Source organism: Solanum verrucosum, unplaced genomic scaffold, assembly GCF_900185275.1.
Source record: "Solanum verrucosum unplaced genomic scaffold, falcon-dt-bn FXZP01000099.1, whole genome shotgun sequence".
Lineage (NCBI taxonomy): Eukaryota > Viridiplantae > Streptophyta > Magnoliopsida > Solanales > Solanaceae > Solanum > Solanum verrucosum.
This window is the reverse complement of record NW_026020338.1, coordinates 119185-139946: the sequence shown is the minus strand read 5'-3', so window position 1 is coordinate 139946 and position 20762 is coordinate 119185. Positions and strand designations below refer to the sequence as shown.

General features: G+C 33.1%; 3 protein-coding genes and 1 pseudogene across 4 annotated transcripts; 1 reads left to right on the top strand and 3 right to left on the bottom strand.

Annotated features, from left to right (window-relative positions):
- The first annotated feature begins 729 nt into the window (after window positions 1–729).
- On the top strand, window positions 730–5747 carry LOC125836900 (glutathione S-transferase DHAR3, chloroplastic-like). Its single transcript, XM_049516058.1, has 6 exons — window positions 730–981; window positions 2253–2343; window positions 2464–2607; window positions 3495–3612; window positions 4657–4797; window positions 5472–5747. Exons 1-6 carry the CDS (start codon window positions 756–758, stop codon window positions 5556–5558), a joined length of 807 nt encoding a protein of 268 aa, XP_049372015.1. The 5' UTR covers window positions 730–755; the 3' UTR covers window positions 5559–5747.
- Window positions 5748–6011: 264 nt separating this feature from the next.
- Window positions 6012–7494, bottom strand: LOC125836914 (geranylgeranyl pyrophosphate synthase 7, chloroplastic-like). Its single transcript, XM_049516068.1, has one exon. It carries the CDS (start codon window positions 7449–7451, stop codon window positions 6354–6356), a length of 1098 nt encoding a protein of 365 aa, XP_049372025.1. The 5' UTR covers window positions 7452–7494; the 3' UTR covers window positions 6012–6353.
- Window positions 7495–12216: 4722 nt separating this feature from the next.
- LOC125836926 (F-box/FBD/LRR-repeat protein At1g13570-like) lies at window positions 12217–15126 on the bottom strand (annotated as a pseudogene). The gene is made up of 4 exons (XR_007443493.1): window positions 15060–15126; window positions 12829–13664; window positions 12595–12744; window positions 12217–12491 (listed from the first exon to the last, which is right to left on the bottom strand). The product of XR_007443493.1 is annotated as an F-box/FBD/LRR-repeat protein At1g13570-like (transcript).
- A 3573-nt stretch (window positions 15127–18699) lies between these two features.
- Window positions 18700–19653, bottom strand: LOC125836925 (F-box/FBD/LRR-repeat protein At1g13570-like). The gene is made up of 2 exons (XM_049516079.1): window positions 19096–19653; window positions 18700–18957 (listed from the first exon to the last, which is right to left on the bottom strand). The coding sequence occupies exons 1-2, from the start codon at window positions 19651–19653 to the stop codon at window positions 18700–18702; spliced, it is 816 nt and encodes a 271-aa protein (XP_049372036.1).
- Window positions 19654–20762: the final 1109 nt, after the last annotated feature.

Sequence of the window (20762 nt, the reverse complement as noted above, 5' to 3'; positions counted from 1 at the left end):
AAATTCTTTTACACAAGTTTTACCTTCAAATATTATTTTTTTCTTATTCGATATTCAATATCTGCTTTCGATTTCAATAAACCTGAATACATGAAAAAAAAAATTCTTTGAAGATAAAACACTTTATATAAAAAAGTTTTCAAATCGAAACACAAACATCTCTAGGTGGAATAATTGATAATCATGATGGTATATTTGTAAATATTCACAAGCAAGGAAAAATGCATGTGTTACTTAATTGAAAGTTAAATATATTTGATAGGCGTTTAACCATAAGTTTTAAATATTTTTCATTTTATGTAATAATTATGAAGTTAGATTTGATGATGAAACTGTCTATGATTCAAATTCAACAAGAGACAATTTTTTCTCATATATCCTAATCTTGGTCTTTTACTTGTTGGAAGGTGGGGAATTAGAAGAATTTAGAGAATGTTGGATCCAGAAAGGCTTAATTGAAATCGATCTACATCTTGTAACATTAGTCGAGATGCATGGAAGCTGATATTCGTGAAACACGTCGAAACTTAAATCTTAAAAGGCTTAATTGAAACCGATCAACATCCCGTGAAATTAGTTAAAATGCATGCTAGCCAGCTGATATCACATGAAATCAATCAAGATGCACCAGGATACCGCGGTTATCAAAGAAAGACGAAAATGCCCTTATAGAGATAAAATTGAATTCCACACCATATCTTGCACTCTCACCTACCATTTGCTAATTGCCACTCATCAAAAACAAGAGTGTCACCATGTCGACAGTAAAGATAACACCATCAGCTGCTTCATTTGCGACTTCTATCAAACACCTTGCGGGCATTCAACTACCTCGACTCCAAAACACCATTTTTAGCTCCAATTCCACTAAGTTTAGAGCACCCAGAAGAGCATTTACTGTATCAATGGCGGCTTCACTCGACACCCCTCTTGAAGTTTGCGTCAAACAATCAATCACAACACCTAACAAGCTCGGCGACTGTAAGTCTCTCCTTTTGAAAATTTGCGCAATTACTTAGCTTTTATGTCTTTGATATCTTTATATGTGCTGATATTCTTGGAGTACATTGTTTGATGCTTGTTCATTTGGGATTGTAGAGGCAGAGTAGCATTTCATGATTATACTAAAAGTTAGTGTTTTTTAGAATATTATCATTCATAAAGATCAATTTTTTACCCGTCAATTTCACCAAGTTTAGAGCACCCAGAGGAGCTTTCACTGTATCAGTGGTTTCAGTCGACACCTCTTTTGAAGTTTGTGTCAAACAATCAATTACAACCCCAAATAAGCTCGGTGATATCTCTATTAGTGCTGACATTCTTGAAGTTCATGTTTGATGCATGTTCATTTTGCACTAAAATTTAGTGTTTTTATGAGAATATTTTCATTCCCAAGAAAATTTTTGCTACTGATAATTTTTTTGGCTACCCTTCATAGGTTGTTTGGATGGTTGTTACATGTTTTATAACATATCCTATTTCCGTCCTTGCATAATGTCACATACCAGTAATATGACGCATAAACTTACAAAATTATAAAGAAAAGTAGTGTACGAGGTAGAGTTATTATAAAAAAGTAGTGCAAAGGATAAGTAGGATTATTAAATAATAAGCAAAGGTAAAATGAGAAAAAATATTAAGGTAACGAGATCATACCGAATCAATTGTTACACAAAATGAGACTTCATAATGATAAATGTAGTGATACAATGCAATAAAGTTAAAGTAATAATCAAAATAAATATTGTATTTAAAGTAATAATACTACACAATACTATGGGTAGCAACACCACTCAATCAATTAAGCCTTATTCCCTAACTAGTTGGGGTTGGATTTGAAATTTTGAATTGTCCGTATCCATTTAGCTTTATTCAAACGAGTATTCAATGATCTGTATCCATTTCACTTTATACTAGTCATTAGCCTACACAATTCTCCTCCTATATCTGGGTTTGAGAATGGGTATGCTTTGTGAAGCTCAACATAGATGGAGTTGGACCTGTGCAAGAAGAGGGAAATGAAATAGGAACTTCAAACAATTTTTCTGTTAGAATAACTCTTGCCGGTGGCAAGTGTAGTACATGAAGTGCTTATTGGGGGAATTGTAGTTTGAACATGTCAGTTAATTAACCTTTTCTATGAACTTGCCTATTAAATCATAGGTACAAATTATTGCACTGGTGGCATTAGTAAAAGAACAACATTTTAAGTGGAGATTTTGGAGTCACAATGCTTTCTTTTTCTCATTCAGGCCCATTCACTCAGAGGGTTTTACTTACGTTGGAGGAAAAGCACCTTCCATATGACATGAAGTTTGTTGATTTAAGTAACAAGCCTGACTGGTTGGTTTTAATACCCGCTCATCTTAGTCTGTTGTTGCTACAAGTGATGATAAATTAGTATTATTTTCAAGCTGCAATTTTTTTGAGTAATTGACATTCTTTTGATAACAACTTATCTAGGTTTTTGAAGATAAGCCCAGAAGGTAAAGTTCCACTTATTAAGCTTGACGAGAAATGGGTTCCAGATTCAGATGTCATCACACAGGCACTGGAGGAGAAGTTCCCTGAACCTCCGCTGACAACTCCTCCTGAGAAGGCTTCTGTGTAGGTTTTACCTGTTGCGATCATTGACATACAGTTTTCTCATTCAAATAGGAATGCATGGTTATATATAACTTCTTCTTGCTGAAATTTATTCTACAGTTTGATTTTGAAAATCCTTTCAGAATCAAGTCTTTTCTGTTCATTTCTAGCTGTTATATGATTATTTTAATCAATAACAGGAGTTGAACGTTTTCTGAATTTTTCATCATTCTTTCAAGTCTTTTGACCCTTTAAGTGACATATTTGTGTTTTTGTTCCATTATGTACCACACATTTTAAAAGCATTGATCTTTTAAAAAAGAAAAGAAAAAAAGAACTAGGTTGGGCACTTCTATAGATATGAAAGTATGCTTACGAAAGAAGAGGGGGGACTTTGCCTTGCCTCTTGTCATATCTGAGGATTTACTAGATAATTTCTTTACAGAAGTGTGCCTAACAAAGCTATACCAAAACTAAGTCCTTCTATACATATAATTTAATCTTTGAAGTTTTCATAGAAAGAGCTATCCTATCCTCTGGGCTATGTTAGCTTTCAAGGTACATGCAAGTTGTAATTCAAGCATAGCTGTCAAACAGGCCCTTCCTTGCTTTGGCTTAGAGACATGGCATCCCCTTCTCATCATTCTTGACAGAAGTTTTAATGTTCATCCACAGTCAAAAGCATTGTTCTTATTACATTGAATCGTTTTCCTGAATAAATAGGTTGCAAAATAACGTTTTTACTTCCACTGTTCCCAACCGAGATGTATGTATCTGTGATCAGCTTTCACTTTGTAGCCATAGTTATGCTGCTAATTCATTTTGTTTTTGCCTATGAAAAATCTAATTACTAATCATTTGCCAATATAGTGCACAACTGTTTCTCATTATCTTCCATATTCTTGTAGTGGATCAAAGATCTTCCCCAAGTTTGTTGCTTTTCTGAAAAGCAAAGACCCCAGTGATGGAACAGAGCAGGCTTTACTTGATGAGCTGACAGTTTTCAATGATTACCTTAAAGAAAATGTAAGTGATTGTTTTTGGGTTTTAACCTAATTTAATTGCCTTTGCCAAGATTCACAAATTGATCACTGCTTGGATCCGAGGAAAATGTGCATTGTAGTGATAAGCAAAGAAGTGTTGCGAAACAATGGGTTTGTCGCTTTATGTGTGAAGATACGTGGCGAACATTTAAATGAGAAACGGTCAATTCTAGAATCTCACTTTGAGGAGTTAGGTTAAATTATTATATTAAATGTTAAATTAGTTAATTTAATTGAAACTTGACTATTGTAGTACTAAATTCAAATATGTATGGGACTTCAAATTTTCTGTTGATTACGTGCTTCACTTTTAAGAGTCGCACACTTTACTTCTCGCTTTTCACTTCAAGCCTCACGGACCTTGTCACTGTGTTATGCTTTTTGCTTCTAAAACATTGCTGCTGAAGTTAGATAAAAGTGGTTTTCGCTCTTGTTTTAGTTGCAATTTGTTGGGTTTACTTGGATCGGGCAAATCTTAGATCTGCTTCGGCCTACTTTGACATTGCAGGAAATCAATAAATCAGTATGCCTGAAGAAATTGTGCTGAGACACACATTTCATTTTTCTTACCTCAATTTTTTTTCTTTCTTTTAATCCTCTCCAAATCAAAACAAAGCTGGCATCAACACTGCTAGTATCTCTAATAGTAGTATTGCAGGAAGAAAATAAGGAGAAAGATCAAAGACGAATAAAAGAACCCAAATTAACCTTGAGTTGATTGATCAGTACTTGACAAGATGGTGGCCACAACCTTCAACTATACTTGATGTTTTATTTTCTCCCTTTCGTGTGAAAGGCAAAACATCCTTTATTGAAGCCCTTGTTTTTGATGAAAAAGAATCTTTATTTAAAAATCTGAAAAGGAGAAACAAGTGTCTTGGTTTGTGGGAATTGTGAATTTGCTGAATTACACAAATGTGAAAATCCACCTTATGCATATCTTTCTCAAACAGTTTAATTTTAGATTTTTTTTTCCTTCCAGCTTCTAGCTACTGTTGACGAAGTTATTCTTTGTTTTCAACTGAAGGGTTCATTTATCAATGGAAATGAGGTATCTGCTGCTGATTTGTCGCTTGGACCAAAGCTATATCATTTAGAAATAGCTTTGGGGCACTTTAAGAATTGGTCTATTCCAGATTCACTTTCCTACGTGAAATCATACATGAAGGTATCCGAAGCTTATGCAGTTCCTTCTTTAGGTTATCTTTATTTGTTTATTCATTTATTGTTCTTATAACTATTCCGTACATAGAGATCCTTGTTCAGTTTATGCAGCAATTGCTTGCTGTGTCAGCTTTAGGATCCTTAACTTAGCTTCGTCTCCCAGTAATTCCTAAATAGTCTCTGTTACCCATGATTGAAAGATGATCAATCTATAGATATTTGAATCTTGACTTTGTTAGTTTCTTTTATTTATCAGTCTCAAAAGTTGAGATTTATGGCCTTCCTCAAAATTGTTGTCATCTCTCTTTATATCCTAAGAACTAGTTTCAATGTCTTGGTTCATAGATTTAAAAAACAAACAACAGGCAGTTGTCATAGTAGAAAATTGACCCCTCAGCTTCAGTTTTATGTAGTTTCTTTCATTTTTATTGGCTATGAATAATATCAAGTTCTTAACCTTCTGATATATCTGTGCATGTGCAACATTCATTAGACTTAGATGAGGATTTTCTATCTTATTGGAGATCCTAAAGGCCCACTTAAACCTAAAATTTGCTTCAGCTTTGACGAGTCAATGGAATTCTTTTTTGGTAGATAATAGTATACATGCACTTATCGGTCTGTTGAGATAGTTGCCAACTGGATAGTTTCTTATACCTGAACTTGTTTTGTGCTCAGAGTATATTCTCCAGGGAATCATTCATCAACACGCGGGCACTAAAAGAGGATGTCATTGAGGGTTGGCGACCAAAAGTCATGGGTTAGATAAACTATATCATCTTTTGCATTTCTGAGGATTAGGTTTTTGTCGCAAGGTATAGTAAGCTAGCATTTGGAAGGCTGTATATGACAGTTCTTTGCTATGCATATTGTTGTTAATACACATACTCATCCTTGTTTGCTGAATGATAGCCTGAGTTATATATGTAATACATACTCTTCCTAATGCTTGTGTGTAGCCAAAAGTTCTTATTTTTTCAGATCTGGAATGTTAATAGCAAAACATTAATGTTAATCACTTGGTGTAGTGCGATATTTTCGTGCTGCATAAGGTTTGTTTGCCAAGGGTAGTTTTGTGCGCTGCCATATTTTCTATATCGCTTGGGGTGCAGCCCTTTGCATGAATGCGGGATGCTTTGTGCACCTGACTACCCTTTTTATTTTTTATAATTATAGAAAAGAATTTAGAACAGATTAAGTAGTAAAAACCTCTTGTGTTTTATTTATTTTATATGTTGTAGTCATAGTTAATGTGCAATTCTATTGGGCGGAAATACTTCTGTTACAAGCTTTCGAGCTGATGATCCATGTTATTGGAATTACATAGATGTTTGAAAAAACTGGTGACTAACCTATAGTTGTTAATTAATATAGCAATGATAAAGGATACCTACATGATCCAACTTGATGAACTTACCCTATTTATATGGCATTTTTCATATTCTTTTACCTGTTCCCATAAGAAGAAATACGACACGAAGTTCAGTTCCATCACACTTACCTTTACTTATACAGACAGTTCAATAAGGTATATACATCGTCTTCGTCCTATTCAGCCTATCAATTCTGTCGATTTGCAATATAACTAGCAATATGATAAAGAGGTGCTGCCTTGGCAGAATCAAAGTAGCTTAGCTCATTCATGGCCTTAGCCATCAGCTCACTGGCATATCGCCGAGCCTTTTCTAGCCCCATCAACTTAGGATATGTTGCCTTATCAGTTATTAGGTCCTTACCAGCTGTCTTTCCCAACTCATCTGATGACTTAGTAACATCAAGAATGTCATCTACCACTTGAAACAACAGTCCAATGCACCTAGCATAGCTCCTCATTCTCTCCACATCAACCTCATTTCCTCCCCCCATTATTGCCCCACAAACCACAGCAGCCTCCAAAAGCTTCGCCGTCTTATGGTGGTGAATGTACTCGAGTTCAGTTAGGCTAACTTGTTTTCCCTCGCTCGCCAAGTCCACAATCTGCCCTGCCACGAGTCCTTCTGAGCCAACGGCTGAACCCAATTCCCCAATGGCTTGAACCACTCTTTGGGGTGTCACATTCTGAGTCTTGGTAGCCACATGTTCAAAGGCCAAAGACAAAAGTGCATCCCCTGCAAGAACTGCAGTGTTTTCCCCGAAAACCTTATGGTTTGTGGGCTTGCCACGACGTAGATCATCGTTGTCCATGCAGGGAAGATCATCATGGATGAGTGACATGGTATGGATCATCTCAACCGCGCAAGCTGCAGGTATAGCTAAAGATTCATCCCCTCCTACAACTTCACAAGAAGCCATGCAGAGGATCGGCCGGACACGTTTTCCTCCAGCTAGAAGTGAGTACCTCATGGCTTCATGAACTTTTATAGGCTCTTGCATTGGTATTGCTTCATCTAGTGCTTTGTTTACCTTGATTGCCTTCATTACCATGTATTCTTGAAACTCAAACTTAGGCAAGATGAATTTCTCTGCCTTGGATGAAACTTCTTGTTCCTTGACTTGAAAAGCTCGGAATGAGTTCGCGACATTGCTAGCCTGGATTTTCTTGTGAAGGAAACTGTAAGACTGGCTAGGTGGGAGCTTTCTACTGAAAGCAAAGTTATTGTTTAGGGTATTGGAAAGGAACAGATTGTCAAGGCCAGAAATGGTAGCTAAAAATGCCATTGTTATGAATTTTTAGGAATTTTGAAGAATATTATTATGGCAATGGTGTTGGTGGTGCAGGAACAAGCTCATTCTTATATAATATTTTTATATAGGTAAGTGATGCTTTTATTCCTCTTGCATAAGGTTTACAATTATTCCTTTAATTAAAGACTTGGACTTTAGTGAGTTCTATGCAGAAATACATTTCTTCCTACCTGTCCTAGTCTTAGCCTTGGTGTACAGAGTTATTTGGTACCTATTGGAATTAGTCGAGGTGCAAGAAAGCTGGTCCGGACACCACAATCATAAAAAATAATAATATATATTTCTATGAAGTTTCAACACAATTTACAACAGTCCATATTCTATATTCAAAGTTTGTTAAAAAGTTGGTGACTACTGCACCATTTAATATGATGGGACCAAAAACTTCAGTCTACTTGAATTTGTGTTTATATGTACCCAATTTGGCAGTGAATCTGGTGTTATACTTGTGGCCTGTGGGTCAAAAATTTACGGCCGCTATTGTATCCATTTTAAAATTCTTCTTGCACGTTTACCAACTTCAGAACGACTTCAGACCGGTGGTGTTTGAAGTTATATATAGCTGAAGTTCAGATAAAAATGGACGAACTTTAATAAATAAAAAAAAGGATTGAATCCAACCACATGAGTGAAGTCCATGCAAAAATGATTGAACTTTGATTATATATGTTTGAGTTTCAGCAAAAGCACAACTTCAAATATCACATGTCTGGAATTGTTTCGAAGTGGATAGACTTCAACTTTAATGATGGATGTTTACACTAACTCGATGAATATATAGCATGTCTTTATATATACTAGCATTATTATAACTCATATCGAATCGCTCCTTAATAATGATTAATATTAATATGATTTGATGTAAATATCGAATGCGTTTTTGTATGCAGCAAATTCCAAAGAGATTCCATAGCCTGCAGAGACAAACTAAATAAAGAATAGATTTAAATTTACAAACTCCCAAACTACAAAGATATTCCTTTGGAAGCATCAAATTTTAGAATCATATAAACAAGACAACATGAAAAATTAAGCATTTTTTTAAAATTAAAAACAAAGCAGAAAAAAAAGAAGATATTGTTATAATAATATGAATTGTAAGAAGTTCTTTTTCTGTCATTATCTCATATGAAGACAGACAACTTTGTTGGTATTGGGTACGTTGTTAAGAGGGAAATTCGAGTTGTCAGCAAAACACTATCGTCTATGAAGTTAAAATTTAATTTTTTAATTCGTTTTTTTATGATATTCTACTCCTCAAAGTAGGGATAAGGTATGCATGTATTCTACTTTCTTCAGATTTGATCACACTTATGGGATCATACTGATCGTTGTTGTTGTTTTTTTAAGTCATTCGAGTGATAATAATTCAAAGGTGTGAAATGAATCAAGTACTTTTAGTTATTTTACCTGCTTTTTATTATGAAAATTGTATTTTTCGTAGTGAAAATTAATGAAGGACGAGATGTGTGTGCTATTTTAGATTGATTTAATAGATAATCTAAATACTTACTTGACTTGTCCCCTTCTTTAAAAAAAATAAAGAGGAAGTCTTGCAAGCAAGCGAAAAGGAATCTATTAGAATAATATTGTGTGGTAGATCGATTATGTTTGCTAATATGCTTTACTTGATTCATGCATGGTCTATCGGAAACTACCTCTTAAAAAGATTGTGTACACTTCATTCTTTTCAGACTTTATTTGTGAAATTATACTCGATATGTTATTGTTGTTGTTGGATATCCAAAGAGATGGAGAAAGAATGGGGTGGGGGACCTCAAGAACAAGGGGGGAGGAATTTGGACTTTAGAAAATATTATTCATGAGTTTGATTTGATATGAATTTGTACAAGTAAACTGCATAATATAAAGTGAGGAACACATTATATTGAAAATTCAAAACTTGAATAATATTTAATCAAACTTTATGCACTATCAATATCAACTTGACTTTGTAACGTTGATCAAGATTTGTGGACAATAATAATCCACAATAGTATATATGTTTGTACAAAACTAGAATAATACTTGGAAGTTGGAACACATAAAACTAAAATATGAAAAAATAATAATAATATAACGATATGATAGATATATTTTTCCTTTTTTTGGATCAATAATGGGTCTGGCCCTTAATATTAAAAAGAAAAACAAATCTCTCAGACAAAAGCATCTCTCATATGGATATTTGAAATTCACTTATCTGATTAATTCGAATTTGTTATTGTGTATAATCTAGTAAAGGAAAACACTCTAGACATTATCATTCTTAACTAGAACTCAAACGCGATATCTTTTGATTAAAGAAGAAGAGATTTCATCTGTCATACTACACGTCTACACCATTTGATTTAGCGTTTATATTATTTCTCTGAGTTTTTTATTAATCATTGTTAGTGTATACATGAGGATGTGTTATCCAATTGGTTGATCTTATGGCATCTCCAACCCTACACTCTATTTTACTCTCTAAATATAGAATTTTTTATTTTTCCAGACAATCAACTCCAATCCAATTCTCTATTTTTCGCTCTAAAAAAGAATTTTTTTTCTCTCTCCTCAATATTATATTATTATTTCTATTTCATTCTTATTTTCTTATTTCATAATATAAATTTTTTATTTCTTTTTCTCAATATTACTTTATATAATTTTCTTGTGATATAAAATTTTATTTTTTCAATTTTTGTTATTTTAATATAAAATTATTTTTTATTCTAAATTTTAAATAACATAAATTGCAAGAAAATATTATATAATATACAAATTAATGGACAAATTCAAATAAAAGTGAAATACAATTACATAAACACTCAATTTTTGAAATTATTACGTTGCTCCCATAAATGCTCTATTTATGCATAATGGAGTTCAAAATGAGCATTTTTGTCCTTAATTTTCTCATGTCTAGCTAAAAGTTGTTCAAATCGGAGATTTTCATCTACCTCCATTTTTGTCGTTGTAGTTGGAGCCTCTACGACATCTTGAATTGGTGCATTAAGATCACGTTCATCCTCAATTATCATGTTGTGCAGTATAATACATGTAATTATTATATCATGTAGCACTTCATTTCTCCAAAAATGTGACGGTCCTGCAAATATTGCAAAACGTGATTGCAAAACTCTGAATGCACGTTTAACATCTTTTCGACATGATTCTTGTTTCATCGCGAATTAATTATTATGTTATGTATTGTATTTTAATTATTATGTTATGTATTGTATTGTTATCTTATATTTAAAATATCATATTTAAAATATCATATTATGTGTTGTATTTTTAAATTAAAATTTTCATCTTATCATTTTAATTATGTGTATTTTTTATAGTGAAAATTAATAATAAAATCAAATTATATTGTCGACGAAAATTAGAAAAAATTAAAATACTATTAATTCTGAATGAAAGTAGTATATATTAAATAATATATTTTTTAAATATTATATTACATTTAAAAAGAAGTAGGAATATTAGATATTTAATTAATGACATTATATGTAAAATAATATGTTAATTAGAAAGTAATAAAAAATAATAATAAAATTATTCAAAAAGTGAAATAGAGAGTGTGAATAGTAGTTCTCCAAATTTGGAGAACTCCTATTCACCTCTCTATAAATGGAGTATAGAGAATGATATGGAGAGGGATTGAAGAGTGCATTCTCTATTTTACTCTCCAAATATAAAGAATGGAGAGTAAAATAGAGGTGAGTTGGAGATGATTTAGAATATGCTTCTACTTGTTTATTAAGTTCTCATTGTATTTGTCGTAATATAATGATTAACATTAAATTATTCAGATACTTTTCATATATGTTAATTTTACCTATGATCATCAAACTTTGTCTACTTCATAGCTAAATAAAAATATTTTGTTACATTAAAGTAATTAAACTTCATTGAGATTTCGAATAACATGTCTAAGTTCAAGTTAATTCTATTTCGACTCTTCCTCATAAAATGACAATCACAACTCCTCCACGAAACATATGCTATATAAAATGGTGAGGACAAAGGGTCGCGATTCTCCAAAGGTGAGTTAACTCAATATTACTACTTGTTGGAACAATCTGAGACTAATAATCGAGTAAAGTTCAGTGATCATACGTGAAAGTAATGGCCCAAACTAATGTGGCTATTGGCCCAAAAACACTTTACAGCATTGGCAACTAGTAACACTTAACAATCTGGCTTCATATGTTTCCCACAACCTCCTACCTTCTCTGTTCAAAACAACAACAATAACATATCCAGCGAAATACAACAAACATAGTTTGGAGAAAGTAAAGAGTACACAAACCTTATCCCTACGTCGTGAAGGTAGAGAGGCTTGTTTCCGGAGGAAACTCAGCTGCCTTCTTTGTTCAAAAACACAAGGAAATTAGACAACTATCAGGAAAGTTGTATAGCACAACAATCTGTACAAGAGTGACAAGAATCTTAACTAGCAATATAGACAATGGTATGAAAAAAATAACACTTTATGCTAAACCATCAGACATCCTATTTCTCAATAGCTAGTGCAACTTGAATCAGAAGTAGAATACAAAGAAATATAGCAAAAGACATCTAGTCATATCAAACACATTGACGCATGCTGAGCATCAAAAACATCTAGTGAAGAACATATGCACAAAGGTACCACACATTTTTTACAAAATTTGCCAATTCATCCCTTGTTTTAACAAAACTAATTGACAACGGATAAGCATCAGTCTGCCTTCCAACACTCAAATCACAGAGTTATCCGAGAATAGAATAGCTCTGCCCTCGGAGAAGCCCTGGGGAAACGCATCAATTCTAAGGCAATATCAACGTCTATGTCTGCAACCTGGTCAATGCACATCTTTAAAAGAGATGGAGTGCGAGAAAGCAATAGCTTTACAAAAAGCAGTTCAGTTTTTGATCTCCTAAAAAAGTTGATGAAAATGTGCTCTAGCTTGTCGAGTGGTTGTTCCAGGCAGGATGGCGTATCAAGATTGCTTCAGCATTGTCACTTGTAGCATGGACCTAATATGCATATGAAGAAAATACCAAGCTATTTTAGATTCTCATGTTCACAAATATGAAGTGCAAAAAGGAACCAGATCGTGCATATATTTTCTTTTCTTACCGAAATACGGAGTTTCCTCAAATTGGGGGAACTCTTAATTAACTGCAGAACATTAGAAATCTGACCCATTTTGCTGAAGTCTACATCTAAATATAGATGCCACAAGCAGTTGAGTGTAGAAGGTTGCCCATTCGGAACAATGCGTGCACGCTTTGAAGAAAACACAATAATTAGAATCATACGAAATTGCCATCACTATAAGATATCAAGAGAAACAGGTAGTCAATATCTTACCTCAACAAAGAATGAATCTAAACGGAGTACCTCAAGTGAAGGAGAGCTAATAAGAAGCTTCTCCAAAGTTGATATTTTATCATTTGTTGGATCATCAACCACTCTGTTAAATTCAAGTTTTAACAGTCTTATATTCTTGCAGTTCATAAAGCAATCTAGCACGAGATATGAGTGACTGTCCCGAATGTACAAGAACTTCAGCCCTGGTGAAACAATGTTTAGGTATTGCGTACCACGACACAAGATCAAATCCAATCTGGCAAGAAGGGGAGCCTTGATAACACAAAATGATGTGGCTGGCACAAAGGTTGTCCCTTCCAGATGAAGGGTAATAAGATTCTGAAAACCAAGAAAGGGATTGGGTGGTTTGAAGACACAGTTGGAGAGGAGTTCCAAATATGTCAAAGTTGAACAATTAAAAATAGAAGAGGGCAGAGTATAGGTATCATCATTTGAAGTGCGAAGGGTTAGTATCTTGACTCCATTTCTGGTGACATAGAGAATCCATCTATCGATAATTGCATAGGAAGAATTTGCAGAAAAAATTCCTCTAGTATGAAGAACAAACTTCACAATGTCCCCCATATGCATTAACAGAATACAATCTACCGCTTCTTTGAAGTTGAATTCCAACTTTCCTTCAAAATTACGACAGAAGCGGTAATCCAGCACAAGATTTGGAAATGTTGCCCAAATATATCTCCAGTTTCGAGACAAAATACTAGTTCTTGCTGCATCTTCAACTGGTATGAGCTCAAGGATACGATCGATAACATTTCTTGGTAAACCACTGATTCTATCTTCACTATCCCCTTCAATGACACATCTTGTTCCATCTGTTAGAAGAATATGGAGAAAAAAAAATCAAATTAGTCCCTTAAGTTAAGCGGTGTCTTATCTTTAACGACCGTGATGTCCGAGCCATCTTGCGTGCACATCGAATATTACACTAAATACGTCGTACCTAATTAGTCCCTTAAGTTAAGCGGTGTCTTATCTTTAACGACCGTGATGTCCGAGCCATCTTGCGTGCACATCGAATATTACACTAAATACGTCATACCTACCACCAACACATGTATAATGTAATTCTGCGTCTCTGCCCACCAAATCCTAGGCAGATAGATAGAAATTACCTAGCATTTTCTTAACCTCATGATTCTCCTACTACTTCATTGACCACTAAGTCACATCCTATTGTGCAAAAAATGAACAAACTAAAGGTGCTTCTACAAGTGTTATCAAAAAACAAAAAGCACAACATGCTTTAAGCGTAAAGTGCAAATAAAGCATAGGCTTTAATGAAAAAAGGCGCAACGGAAGAAAAAATACAAACACTTATAATTATAAGCACGAATGCCAAATACATGGACAAAAAAATTGATTTTCTTTTAGTATAAATTTTAGGAATCACGTAGTTTTAATATGAAATTACAATCTATCCCTATTTAGTTTGTAATTACATTAATCCCTGAAAAAGTAAAACAAACCGGATACATAACAGTTAGTTCAGATACATTAAAAACTAGCTCGAATACATTATAAAATAAACCGGATACATAATAATATGTAGCTCGGATACATTAAAAACTAGCTCAGATACATTATAAAATAATTTAGAATTAGGAGAGAAATAAGGGATTTTAGAGGTTTTTAGAAATAAAAGGGAATATTAGAAATAAGGGAAATATAAGACTCTCTTAGCTTAGTCAATATCGTAGTATGAAAAAAAGGAAAATCCTTCATCTTATTTGATCTTTTAAGCTCTTTCTCAGATAATGATGATATTCTTAGTGTGTGAAGTCGATTCTTGCTTGACTTCTGAGTGTATTTTAGTAATTTTTCCTTTTTTTTTTAACCATAAAGTGAAATATCAATTGTCAATTGTTTAGTGGCGCCTCTTCGAAAAAGTATGTGTTAGAACATTAAGCTAGGTGAAGTGCTCAACACATTTTGAGCCTCACTTCAGGGCTCAAGTAAAGCATATTTTTTTCTTCTTTAGTGTCTTGTTCTTCCACTACATAATAGGAGTAAAATTAAACTTTTTTGGGATCAATTGACAGACACAACTCATAAAATGATGAATCTAAGTTACTTTATCAAATTTTAAGACTTCAAATTTCATGTATGAATAGTAATATTTCCACTTCAGGTTAGTAAATAACTGGAAGTATAGACACAAATCCACTTTCATAATCCAAAAAAAACAACAAAAGAGAGCATTTGCATACCTTGAGTCATGTTGATTGGGAAAATTAGAGAATTTTTTGCTGCAATGTGTGAAATTTTAGCAAAACTTAGGAAGGAGGAAAGCTTTTTTCTGTTTTTTTTTTTTTTTTTGTACTATTTTTATAATGAAGGAAGAGAGAGCTAAGTATGGGCTGGGCCTTAAAAATGGCCCATTTGGAGGTTATAATCAAAATTTATAGGGAAAATTGTGGAGAATAACAAACATTTAAATCATATTAAACGTTATAGCTATTGTTTAGGGAAATTTTCATTCGCAGGTATAGTTTCGCACAGTCTTGAATTTTGATATTCACCTGATTTGTATAAATCCAGAATGTGTATAATTCGATTCCTGATTGTATAAATTCAGAATTTTGTATTTGCTTATCGTAGCTATTTGTATACGATTTATGAAAAAATCATAACAAATTACTTTGTTGGTATATTGGCAAGAGAAATATACAAACAAAGTTTTAAAAAAATCGTAAATGTATAAATACAAAATTTGTAAATATTTACCCTATTTGTATATTCGCAAGCGAAATATACAAAGAGATAGAAATATACATCTGCAACCTGCATCGCAAAAGGAACTATAGTTATGTAGCATAAGTAACAATTTAAATTTGTAAAAAATTTAACAAGTACACACACGTACTACTTGGTATAATACACGTAGAACGCCACATAGAATACAAAATTGTCATGTATGACGTCACATAGGACGAATGTATCTATTTGTTCGATTTTATATAACTTTAAGTGTCTACTTGTACACACTCAAAATTGGAGGGCATAGATGCAAGTTGAAGCCAAGGTGAAAGACATATTTATGTACCATCAGAGGCGAACCCAAGATTTGAAGATATGGGGTACTACTAAGAGTGACTCAAGGGTAAGGCTAGGAGTGGCACAAGGGTAACGGTAACATTTTTTGGAGAAGTCATCATAGCATTTTTTTTAGCATGTTTTAAAATAACATTGTTCATATTCGGAAGCATTTTTTCAAGCCAATCCAAAAAACCTAAAAAATGGCCTTTATTTTTTGAGGACTCACTTTCATCATGACCTCAAAAAGACGATCCAAATTCCAAGAGGAACCTTGCCACATAGTAGAAGCCTCTAAATGTATTTGATGCCCACTTCTTGTTTTCTCAGATTGCTTGTTAAAAGCAACTTGAATGGATTGAGATTGATTCTCAAAATTTAGCATCTTGTTGAAACATCTATTGTGGACGCTATTTACTTCACCATAATGTAAATTGAATCGTTCCAAACTAAGATTTCAAGTCTTAAAACCAGTTTTCGTGAAAAAATCACATGCATTTCTCTTTACATAGTCTATCCGTCTCAAATCACAAGAAACAACAACAAATTCTTACAAAAAAAAAACGCTTAAAAAGAAGAGCTTACCAATTTATGCAGAGATGATAGGAGTAGACTTTAATTGTGTAGTGAAAAATACTTATAAGTTGTAGATTTTCTAGCATTCTTATATTTTGTTTAGAATTGTCAAGTGGTAGATTTTCTAGCTATCTTATATTTTATTTAGAATTGTGACAGGGCTTTTATTTGTGTTTAGATAAGGAAGTGGGTGGGACCAGATGAGGTGGCAAAATGAGTTTTAATAAAAGAAATTTTTAAAAAGGTTTAACTCTAAAGAAAAAATTGATTTTAAAGTTAAAAAAACATTACCTTCCACGGGAATCAAAATCGCGCAGCCGCGCTATGAGTGGGCAACTTCGACCAATTCACCCAAGTGACTTTTAGTTTTAAGAGTGCATAATTAAATATATAATCGTTTTATCAACTATTTTTTAAAAAAGTTATCGGGTGTATGTGAGTCCGCCCCTGTGTACTATACCAGAGGCGTATCCAGGATTCTGGTTAGATAGGTGCACGATTACGAAAAATGTATCTTAAATATAAATTTGATCGATTTGACTTTTAGTTCTTAATATGAACCATTAAATTTTAAAAATTATAGGTCCAAAATATATAATACTACTAGTTTTAAATTTTAATATACACATTTGATTTAATTATATAAAAAATTTACAGTGCTAAATTTTTTAGGAATTTTCAATGTAACACACTTGATATTTTTGAAAGATTAAAGAAAAAACAAAAGCAAAATTAGTTGAAACGTCAAAAGTGTAACCGATAACCACTTGGAAAAGTGTTGCTCAAAAAGACAAGATAGATATAAGATTTAAATTTCTATCCACACTCAGAGATGTGCACCCAATCATCATCGTATCATCGTATTATTATATGATACTTTGAACATGGGTTCACACATCTATATTTAATTTTTTTTTATAAAAAATATAACACAACTATATATGGCCTAGAGGGGGGAACATGGGTTCACATGAACCCACGGCTCCCCTCTAGATACGCCTCTGTACTATACCTTATAATAAAGTGGACAATTAATAGGAGACAAGGAGAATATTCTCTTAACTAGGGAAAGTGCACCGATAGCCATTTTGGGACTCATTTAAATCATAATCGAAGTTTATAATTTCTTTGTTGGAGGTTTAACCACTCATTCAGCAAAACTGGTGATTAGTTTTTGAACTTTCAGAGGAAGGAGAATTTTTTTTTAATGAAAGGATTATATTAAAGAATAACTAATTATCATTATTATTAAAGAGTGGATCGTTATAAAATTTGGTGTATTTGAAAAATTTTAAACGCAAATATTTATTTATAAAAGGAACACAAAGATTAGTGATTTAGCAATGCGGCGTCTTAGGATATTTCAATATCCTGATTATGAACTATAATTTGCTCATTTGGTAAGATTGACAAAAAAAATTGATTATTTCCACAACTTATGAAATTTTTATGTTTACAAGAAAAAATAGAACTTAAAATATTTAAATTGTATGTCTAAACAACACTTTAACTTTGTATAAATCATCCATCTTACCAAGATATGTGCGCCACAAACCAATGTGGCTATTGGCCCAAGAATGCTTTATGGCATTGGCAAAATAACAACACACCTAATGAAGTCCCACAAGTAAAATTTGGAGATGATAGAATGTAGGTAGACTTTACCCGTGCCTCATGGAGGTAGAGAAATTGTCTCTAAAAGACACTCAGAGGCCTTCTTTGTCCAAAACAACGGCAACAACATACCCAGTAAAATCCCACAAGTGTGGTTTGGAGATAGTAAAGTGAACACAGACATTACCCTACCTCGTGAAGGTAGAGAGACTTGTTTCAGAAGGAAACTAGGCTGCTTTCTTTGTTAAAAAACTCAAGGAAATTAGACCACTAGCAGGAAAGTTGTATAGCACCACAATCTGTACAACAATGACAAGAATCCTAACTAGCAATATAGACAATGTTGTGAACAAAATAGCACTTTCTGCTAAACCATCAAACATCCTATTTCTCAATAGCCAATGCAAGTTGAATCAGAAGTAGAATACAGAGAAATGTAGCAAAAGATTGCTCAAGTACTAATCATATCAAACTCATCGACGGAGACTGAGCTTCCAAAACATCTATTAATAAAGGAACGCCAACTTTTTACAGAATACGTTTAGAGCGTTGCAAGATAATGTATTTCAAGATGTTTCAATTCTAAGCTTTCCTTGATCAGCATATTCACATATCAACCTTATGTCAAGAATAGAATAGCTCTGCCCTGGGAGAAGCTCTGGGGAAACGCATCAATTCTAAGGCACTATCACTGTCAATGTTTGAAAACTGAACAATGCACATCTTTAAAAGAGATGGAGTGCGAGAAAGCAATAGCTTTACAAAAAGTAGTTCAGGTTTTGAACTCTTAAAAAAGTTGATGGCAATGTGCTCTAGCTTGTGGAGTGGTCGTTCCAAGAAGGATGGTGTGTCCAGATACTTCAAAGTTGCTTCGGCATTGTCCTGGTATCATGAACCTAATAATGGTATAGACAGACACCTAGGTCATTTTAGATTCTCATGTTCACAAATATGAAGTGCAAAAGTGAAACAGACCATACACATATCAAGTGCAAGACCACATAATTTTCCATTACTTACCAAAGTTGATATTTTATCATTTGTTGGATTATAAACCACTCCGTTAAATTCAAGTTTTAACAGTCTTATATTCTTGCAGTTCATAAAGCAATCTAGCATGAGATATGAGTGACTATCACGAAAGAACAAGAACTCCAGCCCTGGTGAAACAATGTTTAGGTATTGTGTACCACGACACAAGATCAAATGCAATTCAGCAAGAAGGGGGGCCTTGATAACACAAAATGATGTGGCTGGCACAAAGGTTGTCCCTTCCAGATGAAGGGTAACAAGATTCTGAAAACCAAGAAAGGGATCGGGTGGTTTGAAAACACAGTTGGAGAGTTTCAAATGTGTCAATGTTGAACAATTAAAAATAGAAGAAGGCAATGTATAGGTATCATCATTTGAAACGCGAAGAGTTAGCTTCTTGACACCATTTCTGGATACATAAAGCATCCATCTATCGATAACTGCATATGAAATATATGCAGTAAGAGCTCCTCTAATGTCAAGAACAAACTTCACAATGTCCCCCATATACAGTAACAGAATACAATCTACCAACACATGAATCATGTAACTCTGCGTCTCTGCCCACCAAATTCTAGGCAGATAAATAGAAATTACCTAGCATTTTCTTAACCTCACGATTCTCCTACTACTTCATCGATCACTAAGTCACATCCTATTGTGCAATAAATGAACAAACTAAAGGTGCTTCTACAAGTGTGCACAACGGACTTTAAGCTTAAAGTTCAAATAAAGAATAGGCTTTAATGAAAAAAGACGCAACGGAAGAAAAAATACAAACATTAATAATTATAAGCACAAATGCCAAATATATGAACAGAGAAAATGATTTTTTTTTTTACCTGAAATATCAATTGTCAATTGTTTAGTGGCGCCTTTTCGAAAAAGTATGCATTTTTAGCCTTACTTCAGGGCTTATAGCCTTGAAACCTAATTCTCAAAGCATCTTTTTTTTTCTTTCTTTAGTGTCTTGTTCTTCCACTACATAATAGGAGTAGAATTAAACTTTTTTGGGATCAATTGACAGACACAAATAATTTCACTATATACCCCTTTACATTCATATCCCACTAAATAATTTCACTATATACCCCTAACTAATTTCGCTTAACTGATGGTATCATTGAGGCTGGAACAAGAAACTATATATATAATACACACACTCTTATTATATTATTGACTAATGAGTAATTTTTGAACAAGAAGCCTTAATGATACCACAACAATATACATATACTCTTATAGTATCATTGACTAATGAATAATTTCATAACAAGAAACCTTAATAATAGCAATACAATATATATATATATTGATTTTGTATCAGTTAAGCGAAATTATCAGCTTTAATGATATCAATATTATATATGATATTGATTTAATATCAATTAAGCAAAAAATTATCAACCTTAATGAATGAGGGTATGGGCTGTAACTTTTTTTTTTTGAGATAATGGATATTTCATGAATTATTTTGGATTATGTTATGAACATGTAATTATTTTGAGCTTTATGACACAAATAGGATAATTACAAATATTTATGTTCTAAGTTACAAAATTAATTTGAAACTTGACATATTACTTGTTTAAGAAAATTTAATTTGTACTATTCAATGAGCGATGGCATAAATTATGCACGTGCATGATTCACGT

Bases quoted from the DNA above. Each gene is read 5' to 3' on its own strand.
- LOC125836900 (XM_049516058.1), top strand. From the start codon at position 756: ATGTCGACAGTAAAGATAACACCATCAGCTGCTTCATTTGCGACTTCT. The intron at 3,613-4,656 runs GTAAGTGATTGT...TTTCAACTGAAG, and splicing joins ATGATTACCTTAAAGAAAAT to GGTTCATTTATCAATGGAAA. The intron at 4,798-5,471 runs GTATCCGAAGCT...TTTTGTGCTCAG, and splicing joins ACGTGAAATCATACATGAAG to AGTATATTCTCCAGGGAATC.
- LOC125836914 (XM_049516068.1), bottom strand. From the start codon at position 7,451: ATGGCATTTTTAGCTACCATTTCTGGCCTTGACAATCTGTTCCTTTCC.
- LOC125836925 (XM_049516079.1), bottom strand. From the start codon at position 19,653: ATGATTCATGTGTTGGTAGATTGTATTCTGTTACTGTATATGGGGGAC. The intron at 18,958-19,095 runs GTAAGTAATGGA...TCATGATACCAG, and splicing joins ATGATAAAATATCAACTTTG to GACAATGCCGAAGCAACTTT.